Genomic DNA, 12190 nt, shown 5'->3' on the forward strand with positions numbered 1-12190 from the left:
AACAATTACAATAAACCCTTAAAATGACTAAAATAGATTAATAGGACAGTAACTAAGTCTTGAAATCACGCATATTAATTAGATGGTGCATTGATCGGTTTAATAGACTACAATTCAGGACTTTTTAGTGGAATTTTTTCGCAGTCACTGGATGCACACTGTCAGTCAAAAGTTTGCCATTAATATGATTTTTATACTCAAATAAGCCTCTTATACTCACTGGATTTATTTAATCAAAATGACAGTAAAACAGTAATATTGTGAAAAAATTATTATAATTTAAAATAATGGTTTCTTTTTTAATTTATTGTAAATGTAACTGATTTCGGTGATTAAAGCTGAATTTTCAGCATCCTTACTCCAGTCCTATAGTAATACGCTGATTTGCTGCTCAGTTAGTATTAATTAATATTTGCACTTTAATATTTAATATTATTCGATATAGTGGTTCTTATTAATATTAATGTTGCAAATGTATATTTTACATTATAAATGACTTTACTGTCACTTTTAATCAATTTAATGCATTTTAAAGTATTAATTTCTTTGTTTTCAAAATAATGTTACTTTTCATGGTTTCCACACATATATGAAGCAACACAGCTGTTTTCAACATTGAAAATAATCAGAAATGTTTCTTGAGCAGCAAATCATAATATTAAAATGATTTCTGAGTAACTGAAGACTGGAGTAATGATGCAGAAAATTCAGCTTTGCATCCCAGGAATAAATTACATTTTACAATACATTCACATAGAAAACATTTATTTTTACATTGTAATGATATTTCACAATACTTTACTGTATGTTGGGGCAAATAAATGCAGCCTTGTTGAGCAAAAGAAACTTCTTTCAAAAACATCATAAATCATAAGTATTCCAGATGTTTTGACTAGTAGTGATGCTGCTATGACTGTTTAATGTTATCATTAGGATGATTCACTTCAAACCTACTTTTGACGACAACAGAAGCAAAAGCAGAGGCCTCGCCCTTGCTGTTCATGGCTGACACACGATACTGTGCTGTGTCATCAAAGTCACACCTGGAATTACAGACAGACATGTTACACACACAACCACTGCATATTACTGTAATTGCTTCAAGAGGAAGAAGTCCATGTGCGCTCACTTGTTAATCTCCAGAGAGTGGACGCTGTAGCTGCTCTCCACTTTATACTTCCCCGGCTTAGCCATTGGATCAATGCTAACATTGTTCTTGTACCTAAGAGAGAAAAATTAATTGAAATACTAAGGGATAATGTAGTGCATTTGCTTTTTGACTGAAAAGTAGAGGCTGAAGGCCAAGTTCATCCACCAGAGCCCAATCTCAATCCAAATCCAAATGCACTAAAAAAACAATAGCTGCTGAAACCAATTTTACCCAGAAACTGCTAGTGCATTTCACTATTATAACAAAGAAATGGCAAGTAAAAACTACTAGAAATGCTATATTATGCATTTTTAAAAAATTTACACTTTGAAACAAGTTTTCAAAGGATTTCGGGTCCCTAAAATGTAATGTAAATGAACGACCGAAACACATATGAAGTTTTCTGTTTTTAGATGAAAACGCCCCCTTGATGGAGTCAGTTTTGACTTCATGTTGACTTTAAGGTCACAAAAGGAGCAGTAAATGAAGTACAAAAGTAGAAAATGGTGGGTTTGTCACATTATTGTTAGCTAAAACTAAAACAACTTCATTACTTGAAATAAAATAAACCAACTTGAATAAAGTATATAAAACTCAAATTCATTTTTTTAATTCAGTTTAATTTTATGTACTAAAATGACTTAAATTGAAATAAAAAATACTAAAAACTATATAGATATAAAGAGGTATAAAAACTACAAAAACATAAAAAATTTCAAAACCTTATGTAAAATTAAAACAGAAAATAATCAGATATATCAATAATAACTATAATGGTGTCTCAATCATACTACAATAACACTGCTAATCACATTATAATTTTGATGTAATGCAACCATCATACATCTTTAAGCATGTGTGTTTGTGTAAGTATGTGCATGTGTGTTTAAGTATGTGCATGTGTGTTTGTGTAAGTATGTGCATGTGTATTTAAGTATGTGCATGTGTGTTTGTGTAAGTATGTGCATGTTTGTTTAAGTATGTGCATGTGTGTTTGTGTAAGTATGTGCATGTGTGTTTGTGTAAGTATGTGCATGTGTGTTTGTGTAAGTATGTGCATGTGTGTTTGTGTAAGTATGTGCATGTGTGTTTGTGTAAGTATGTGCATGTGTATTTAAGTATGTGCATGTGTGTTTGTGTAAGTATGTGCATGTGTGTTTGGGTAAGTATGTGCATGTGTGTTTGTGTGAGTATGTGCATGTGTGTTTGTGTAAGTATGTGCATGTGTGTAGTATGTGCATGTGTGTTTGTGTAAGTATGTGCATGTGTGTAGTATGTGCATGTGTGTTTGTGTAAGTATGTGCATGTGTGTTTAAGTATGTGCATGTGTGTTTGTGTAAGTATGTGCATGTGTGTTTAAGTATGTGCATGTGTGTCTGTATAAGTATGTGCATGTGTGTTTGTGTAAGTATGTGCATGTGTGTTTGTATAAGTATGTGCATGTGTGTTTGTGTAAGTATGTGCATGTGTGTTAGTGTAAGAATGTGCATGTGTGTTTAAGTATGTGCATGTGTGTTTGTGTAAGTATGTGCATTTGTGTTTGTGTGTGTGAACTCACCACACGACGCGTGGTTCAGGCCATCCTGAGATGGTACAGTGCAGCCGCACACACTGTTTCTCCCAAACAGTGTGCGATCGTGTGTGTTTGTGTAAGTATGTGCATGTGTGTTTGTGTAAGTATGTGCATGTGTGTTTAAGTATGTGCATGTGTGTTTGTGTAAGTATGTGCATTTGTTTTTGTGTGTGTGAACTCACCACACGACGCGTGATTCAGGCCATCCTGAGATGGTACAGTGCAGCCGCACACACTGTTTCTCCTAAACAGTGTGCGATCGTGTGTGTTTGTGTAAGTATGTGCATGTGTGTTTGTGTAAGTATGTGCATGTGTGTAGTATGTGCATGTGTGTTTGTGTAAGTATGTGCATGTGTGTAGTATGTGCATGTGTGTTTGTGTAAGTATGTGCATGTGTGTTTAAGTATGTGCATGTGTGTTTGTGTAAGTATGTGCATGTGTGTTTGTGTAAGTATGTGCATGTGTGTTTGTGTAAGTATGTGCATGTGTGTAGTATGTGCATGTATGTTTGTGTAAGTATGTGCATGTGTGTTTGTGTAAGTATGTGCATGTGTGTTTAAGTATGTGCATGTGTGTCTGTATAAGTATGTGCATGTGTGTTTGTGTAAGTATGTGCATGTGTGTTTGTATAAGTATGTGCATGTGTGTTTGTGTAAGTATGTGCATGTGTGTTTGTGTAAGTATGTGCATGTGTGTAGTATGTGCATGTGTGTTTGTGTAAGTATGTGCATGTGTGTAGTATGTGCATGTGTGTTTGTGTAAGTATGTGCATGTGTGTTTAAGTATGTACATGTGTGTTTGTGTAAGTATGTGCATTTGTTTTTGTGTGTGTGAACTCACCACACGACGCGTGATTCAGGCCATCCTGAGATGGTACAGTGCAGCCGCACACACTGTTTCTCCCAAACAGTGTGCGATCGTGGCTTGATCACAAACTCGGGCGTGTGCATCAGGCTGTCCTCGTTCAGATGCTTATGGTACTCTTCGTTCTCATGGATCTGAGGGCATGGAACCATTCATATAGTATTTATAAAGTTTCACTGTTTTTTTTTATCATAAATGCATTACGAGCATGCTTTAAAAAAATGTAATGCATTTATGAACAAATGCTTTACTATGTCAAGATGCAAACATCCTAAAGGAATGTTCTTCATTCAAGTTAAGCTGAGAAGATTTCGACCAATCCCTTGATTTGTAAAAGCAACAACAAAAAACTGTATACAGTAATTTGTTTACAATAGAAATCTAAAATGCAAGACACTGCGACGGAATAAACATAAAAAAATAAACTCTTCTGAAAATATAACCACAAGAATCAATCACTATACGTGTTACATGAGATTAAATTGAATCATTACTACCCTTGTTTGTGCAAATTAAATATTTCTGCTTCTATCATAATTATCCCTTGTGAAAAAGAAGTGCGCTTTATCATACTTTTAAAAAGAGCATTCATTAAGGAAATTATGAACTTTAAAAGAAAATACTTAAGTGTGAAGTGATTGTAATTTTTTAGACACTTAAAAGCATGTTAATTGCAATTAAAATAAAAATTACAGTTTAAATTTATATTAAATGCAGATGTAATCAAATACTTTCCATGTGCTGTAGTATGTTGGTCAACACATCAAAATAAGTGCACATCTTTAAACATGACAAAATATTTTTAAAGCATAATTATTTAAAATGTATTTTGAAGTAAATTATTTAATTTTACATTATTACAGTGTACACTTTTTAAAAGAGTACTTAAGTGTGGTAAGAAACAGTTATGAAAGTGTCTCTTATGAAATATATTTAGCAAAATATAGCGCAAATTTATTAAAGTTAAGTGAACTTCTTTTTTACAAGGGATGTTAAGGTGATTTGCCAAAAGAAGATTTACAAAGAGAAAATCCACCCAGAGGAATTACAGTAATGCAAGGTAAGCATGAATGTGACTTCATCCATTATAACAGATTCACAAAATATATGCACAAAATGTGTTGAGCTTTCACAACGTGTTCATTAAGACTCAATCTGTTCAACAGAACATTCATCAGGGTCAAGTGCCTCCTTACAAGTCATTGGTTTTATTTGCCCAGTCATATTAGTGTAAATATAATCTCCTTGAGAATTCCCTCAGCGATCAGCACATCACTTCTCGACAACAGTAGTTTCATAGTCAGTTTAACACACACCACACAACCACATAAAACATTACCACCCTTGAAATCTGGCACCACGGTGGTACGATTTGTTGGCACCAGGATCAGAACTAAATAAAGTTTGTGTCGTGATACATTCTTGCTCTTTTTAAAAATAGGGAACATACAGTATGCTTGAGTTTAATAGTGTTCTTCAAACCCTGCAATCAAAGCAAACCCAAATGCATCACCTGTTGCAAAAATAAAATTATCACCTTTGAACAATAAATTTGTTCAAACAATAAAATTCCCACCTATTCATTGAGTGTGTAATTTTACCTTCGTGTCTAGTAACATGGGCAAAATCAGTTTGCAAATATATGATTTTGTATAAAAGGTTAAATCATAAAATGTTGCAGCACTGCTAAAAATAATCTTCATTTTCTGAATGAGTGTATATTTATGTCGACAGTATATGGGATGTTTCTGACTGTTTTGTCCATCAGATGTACAATCTGAGTTACCATTGAAGTCCACTGAGTTATATGCTTAAGTTTAGTCCATAGGGTTAGGAGATATAAGCATTCAAATATTGATGCTTTTCTACACCAAAAAGGGTACTTAATTGTACTGAATGTGCACTTGTAGTATACTTTAAATCTAAAACTCTATATATTTAAAAAAATATATATATTTACAGATAGTATAATATTAATGTAATAATATTCTACTTAATTGGCTTAAAGAGGGACACTTTTATGACTGTTTCTAAGCACACTTAAGTAAACTTTTACAAAGTGCACTTTGTAATAATGTAAAATTGAAAGCTTTACTTTAAATCATTGTTTTAATATTTTGTCTTGCTTTAAAGTTAGTACTTATTTTGATGTGCTGACTAACATACTAAAGCACATGTAAAGTGCTTGATTATAATTTTAACTGTAGCGTGTACATTTAAAGTTAATATTTGTATGCACTACATTGCAACTTACAAATGTGTAATTACAGATATATTTAAATACATGGTATACAAGTTTCACTAGAAAATACATTGAAGTATAATTTATTTACCGTAAATGATAGATTATATAAAGATGTACTTAAGTCCTATGTAAGTGGGTCAAAAAAGTTATTTGCAAATTTTAATTTAATTGCTTTAATATTTTTTCAGTTCTTTTTATTTAAAAGTATGATAAAGTGTACTTCTTTTTCACAACAGTTAAAGAACAATGCTAAAACATTTCTTCAATGGGATCTGACTAAAAATGTGGAGGCTTTTTTTTTTTCATTGTAGCTGTAGGGGTATGAATGGGATATTATTGAAGTGCTTGCTAATACCAAATATGCTAACAATAGAAAACATGACGTATGGAACAGCTGCATGTGTTTGAACCAACACTAATAAATCCCAGATTGTTTCTTTACCTGGCCCTGAAGATGGGCACCACATAACCGATGATCTGGTTCTCCTTGTCCATGGCCAGATAGGTTGGTTTGGCTCTCTTGGGCAGAGGGCTCAGCCCAACCTCACCTAGAGCCATGTATGTGGCAGCTCTGATGCTGCAATGGTGCAGAAATTGCAACATACACACACTTGTGTGAGTATCCAGCACTTCGTTCACACACTATTATGAGTTTTAGAAGGGACGTGAAGTCATGAAGAGGTTGAAAAACGTCTAGGATTGCAGATAGTTAAGGGAGTAAGTGGGAAGGAGGTTAATCACCTCAGTGGTCCTGTATTACAACAAATCACCAATAAAAGCTTCCTCAGTGCTCAAAAGTATGGAGAAGAACCTTGCATCATGTTCAGTGTCCTGGATCTACATCCTCCTAAATACACACTCTTACATCTCTTTATGAACTTTCACATTTACTGTCTTCAAAAGGATGCTTTTTAGTGGCCCAATCTAAAAAAATAAATAAATACAATAAAAAAATAAATAAAATAATATAATAATCTGCTTTTCTACTCCTTACTAAACAAATCAAAACACAAAACAGCATATTTCAGGATATAGTTACAGGATATTCAATCCTTGTGAAAACGAAAAAACAAAAATACAATTGCACTCAATTCTTTTAGATTTGCATTTTAGTTTAGTTTAGTTTTATTTAGAGTTTGGCAAGGCAGGATATTGAAGAACAAAACCTTGAAATGTATCAAACAGAACACATACTCAAAACAACCTTAACATGAAGGTTAACAAAAAACATAATAATAAACCAACCAACCAGGTAGAGTAAAACAGATACAGACAAAAACAAACACAAAAACCATGGAATACATCAGGCTTCATACAAAAAACAAAACAAACTGTAAATTATTTATAAAAAACAAAACAAAAAACATGGAATACATCAGGCTTCATACAAAAAACAAAACAAACTGTAAATTATTTATAAAAAACAACAAAAAAAAAAACATGGAATACATCAGGCTTCATACAAAAAACTAAACAACCTGTAAATTATTTATAAAACAGTTTAAGAGCACGTGGAATAAAAGAAAGTTCATGTCTTTTTGATTTACTCCTGGGCACAACAAACTCCCTATGCTGCCGTAGGTTTTGGAGCCACAGACAGGAAACAATGCAGTGGTGATGAACTGTCCTTGAGTAGTTTTGTAAAATTACGTATAGTAGCCTCGTCACGCCTCTCACTCAGTAATGGGACAGTAGAAGTTGGAACACCTATTATCCGGCAGCAATGTTTTTGGACCCTCTCTAGCTCATCAGAGAGACCTTTGGGACTAAAACATCACTAGGGAGACAAGCGTTTTTAGCGACACAGAGATAGTGTATTCTAGGACACACCTTCGAAATCATGTACTTAACGTGGGCATCCCATGACAGATCAGAAGAAATTTGGACTCCAAGCAGTTTAAAGATGGAAACTCTGCCAATTGCATATCCTGATATTACGGGAGAGGGAGGGCAGGGAATGTTTTCATCTTTTCTGGCGCTAATGATCATGTCCACTGTCTTACCTTTGTTCATTGCCAATGAAAATTCCTGTCCCCAATCCGCCACTGAGTCCAAGGTCTTCTGAGTTAATCCTGGTAGGGATCCCATTAAAAATTCAGTAATTGTTAAATCATCAGCATATTTGACCGGAATTACTGAGGGAGGCAGAAAGGAATCCAAGCTGTTTAAGGCGATGACAAAAAGCAGAGGGGATAGAAGACCCCCCTGAGGGACACCAGCTGCAATTGGATAGGAGTTAGACACACAGGAGCCCCACTTTACCTTTTCCTCTCTGTTACTCAGATAGCTCCTTACACTGAGCCAGAGCAGTCGTCTGACATTCATGTCAGCTACAGCATAGAGCAGTGTGAAAAGTGTCAAAAGCTCGAGTAAAATCAACAAAAACAGCATGGATGTCAAATTTAGGATTGGTGTTAAGCGCGTCATGCCAGGATTGCAAAATTTGAATCAGAGCAGTGTCAGTTTGTCTGTTCGCCATGAAGCCGTGTTGTGATGGTTGAATTTTAGCAACTGTATCCTCCTAGCAACTGTTCTCCTTAGAGTTACAAATGATCTGCTCTTATTATCTGATCGTGGGTGTATCTCTCTATTAGTTTTATTGGATCTTAGTGCTGCGTTTGACACAATTGACCACAACATTCTTTTGCATAGACTTGAAAGCTTTGTTGGCATCAGTGGAAGTGCATTAGCATGGTTTAAATCGTACTTATATGACCGCCATCAGTTCGTAGCAGTGATTGAATATGTATCATATCGATCACAAGTGCGGTATGGAGTACCTCAAGGCTTAGTACTAGGGCCGCTACTCTTCACGCTTTATATGTTACCCTTGGAAGATATCATCAGGAAACATGGTGTTAGCTTTCACTGTTATGCTGATGATACTCAGCTCTATATTTCTTCACGGCCCGGTGAAACACACCAATTTGAAAAACTAATGGAATGCATAGTCGATATAAAAAACTGGATGACGAGTAATTTCTTACTGCTAAATTCTGAAAAAACAGAGGTGTTAATTATAGGATTTAAAAACTCCGCTTGTAAAAACCTAGAACACTGTCTAAGACTTGATGGCTGCTCTGTCAATTCTTCGTCATCAGTTAGGAACCTAGGTGTGCTATTTGATCGCAATCTTTCCTTAGAAAGCCACGTTTCTAGCATTTGTAAAACTGCATTTTTCCATCTCAAAAATATATCTAAATTACGGCCTATGCTTTCAATGTCAAATGCAGAAATATTAATCCATGCATTTATGACCTCAAGGTTAGATTATTGTAATGCTTTATTGGGTGGTTGTTCTGCACGCTTAGTAAACAAACTACAGCTAGTCCAAAATGCAGCAGCAAGAGTTCTTACTAGAACCAGGAAGTATGACCATATTAGCCCGGTCCTGTCAACACTGCACTGGCTCCCTATCAAACATCATATAGATTTTAAAATATTGCTTATTACTTATAAAGCCCTGAATGGTTTAGCACCTCAGTATTTGAATGAGCTCCTTTTACATTATAATCCTCTACGTCCGCTACGTTCTCAAAACTCAAAATTTGATAATACCTAGAATATCAAAATCAACTGCGGGTGGCAGATCCTTTTCCTATTTGGCGCCTAAACTCTGGAATAACCTACATAACATTGTTCAGGAGGCAGGCACACTCTTGCAGTTTAAATCTAGATTAAAGACCCATCTCTTTAACCTGGCCTACACATAACATACTTATATGCTTTTAATATCCAAATCCGTTAAAGGATTTTTAGGCTGCACTAATTAGGTAAACCGGAACCGGAAACACTTCCCATAACACCCTATGTACTTGCTACATTATTAGAAGAATGGCATCTACGCTAATATTAGTCTGTTCCTCTCTTATTCCGAGGTCACCGTGGCCACCAGATCCAGTCTGTATCCAGATCAGAGGGTCACTGCAGTCACCCGGATCCAGTACGTATCCAGACCAGATGGTGGATCAGCACCTAGAAAGGACCTCTATTGCCCTGAAAGATAGCGAAGACCAGGACAACTAGAGCCCCAGATACAGATCCCCTGTAAAGACCTTGTCTCAGAGGACCACCAGGACAAGACCACAGGAAACAGATGATTCTTCTGCACAATCTGACTTTGCTGCAGCCTGGAATTGAACTACTGGTTTCGTCTGGTCAGAGGAGAACTGGACCCCAACTGAGCCTGGTTTCTCCCAAGGTTTTTTTCTCCATTCTGTCACCGATGGAGTTTTGGTTCCTTGCCGCTGTCGCCTCTGGCTTGCTTAGTTGGGGTCACTTCATCTACAGCGATATCGTTGACTTGATTGCAAATAAATGCACAGACACTATTTAACTGAACAGAGATGACATCACTGAATTCAATGATGAACTGCCTTTAACTATCATTTTGCATTAATGACACACTGTTTTCCTAATGAATGTTGTTCAGTTGCTTTGACGCAATGTATTTTGTTTAAAGCGCTATATAAATAAAGGTGACTTGACTTGACTCCAGAATTGCGTCTCTGAGGATTCCTTCATACACTTTTCCAACACAGCTGAGTAATGAAATCTGCCGATAGTCTACTGGAAAACTGTGCTTTGTTTTTTTGGGAACAGCCTTGACCACAGCCTCCTTCCATTGTTTTGGGAAAATATTATTTTGCATGCACGTGTTAAAAATATCACATAACACCGGTGCCAGTTCCTCGTGAAAGGTCTTTAATATCCAAGGAGGAATGTCGTCAGGACCAGCAGCCTTTGCTGCCTTCACTTTGCAGAGTCTGACCTTAACTTGTCCAATACTCAAAAGAGGTATACTACAACTGGATAACTTGCAGGCAACCTCTTCCTCAGACGGAGAAATATGACTTGCATAATCCCACACAGAAGCAAAGTGCTTTGCCAAGTTGTCACACTCATATTGCATGATGTTATGATCCTGAGACACCACATCACTCTTATCTCCTTCCATCCCCGTTAAAGCCTTCACAGACTTAAACCATTGCTTAGGCTTGGTGTTTTGCAGTTTCTCGACCTCATGTTTATAATATTGTTTCTTTGCGTTCTTAATTTTTTTGGCAATAATTGTTTTTAGTTTACTGTAGGATGTTTTATTGCCAGAACAAAAGGCACGCTGTCTTTCTTTTAGCAGATCTTTGATTTGTATGGTCATCCAAGGTTTATCATTATTTGTGATATAAACTTTCTTAAATGGAATTGTTTTATTTAAGATAGACTTGATCGTGGAAGTGAAGGCACTAACCTTAGCCTCAGGGTCCGTAGCCTCATGAATGTGAGAAAAATCAGAGGTATTCATGAGAAGGCCCAGTTGCCTATTTGTTTTAGAAGTACGTTTTCTACAAAAAATGTGCTTGACAGGCTTGATGGGCCAGTTTCCAGCATTTAGTAGGATAGTCTCATGGTCAGAGGAGCCAACAGGAACAGGCAAATGCTCTGGTGACTCAAACATGGAGGAAATGTTAGTAAAGATTGAGTCTAATTGACTGGTCTTTCTTGTTGCTCCAGCCACTATTTGTTTCAGACCATGTCTGCTGCAGATGGTTTCAGACTTGTACTCATTTGTATCACCGAGTATGACAATTGCGGCCTGTTGGTAGTTGCATTCAATATTCCTAAGGCAACGATCCAGGTACTGAGTGATTAGTGTGTCAGGTTGTGCTGTTGTTGAAGATTGCGGAGGAATATAGAGCACAGCAGCAATAATACAACTTAACCCTCGAGGAAGACGACTGGGACGTAACCAGACCCACAATGCTTCATGTTTGTCTTCTTCTACATGAGTCAGTCGAATCTGAGTGATGTTTTCATCGACATACAAAGCGACTCCTCCTCCCCCACAGCCCTCACGATCCCGCCGAGGTATTGTATATCCAGGCAGAGTAACAGTTGAGTCTGGGATATCAGCATTTAGCCAGGTCTCGGATACAGCAATAACTGCTGAGTTATTATTCACAGCTATACTGTACAGCTCATCGCACTTGTAGCGTAAGGAGCGCACATTGGAAAGTAGAAAACCAGGCATGATTGGTCTTGATTTATGTTGGTTTGTCTTAATGTAAATTAATTATAGTCTATGTCCAATTTTAGAAGTATATGTTTAAAAAAACTCTATTTGCAGAGAATATAATAAAAGGCCACTTAAGTGACTTAAAGAGAGACACTTTCATGACTTCAATGTTTCTTAAGTAAACGTTTAAAAAGGGCCATTGTAATTTTGGTCAAATATTTTTTTTGTTTACTTTAAGTACATTTAATCATTACATTTAATAAACATCATGTTTTTATAATATTTTGCTGTGCTTTAAAGAAATACATATTTTGACATACATAATCTATATATACATATATATAT

The 12190-nt window shown here is 35.9% G+C and overlaps 1 protein-coding gene across 1 annotated transcript in view; it reads right to left on the reverse strand.

The window, feature by feature from the left end:
- Positions 1-11860, reverse strand: part of LOC132095512 (M-protein, striated muscle-like) — a 48447-nt gene extending 36587 nt beyond the window's left edge. Inside the window, exons 1-5 of the mRNA XM_059500587.1 lie at positions 11195-11860; positions 3572-3721; positions 2709-2767; positions 1130-1222; positions 955-1043 (exon numbers count right to left, since the gene is read on the reverse strand). Of these exons, the coding sequence (XP_059356570.1) occupies positions 955-1043; positions 1130-1222; positions 2709-2767; positions 3572-3721; positions 11195-11860 (1057 nt within the window). The remainder of the gene's footprint in view (positions 1-954; positions 1044-1129; positions 1223-2708; positions 2768-3571; positions 3722-11194) is intronic.
- Positions 11861-12190: the final 330 nt, after the last annotated feature.

The sequence above is a fragment of the Carassius carassius genome, chromosome 2 (genome assembly GCF_963082965.1).
Source record: "Carassius carassius chromosome 2, fCarCar2.1, whole genome shotgun sequence".
NCBI lineage: Eukaryota > Metazoa > Chordata > Actinopteri > Cypriniformes > Cyprinidae > Carassius > Carassius carassius.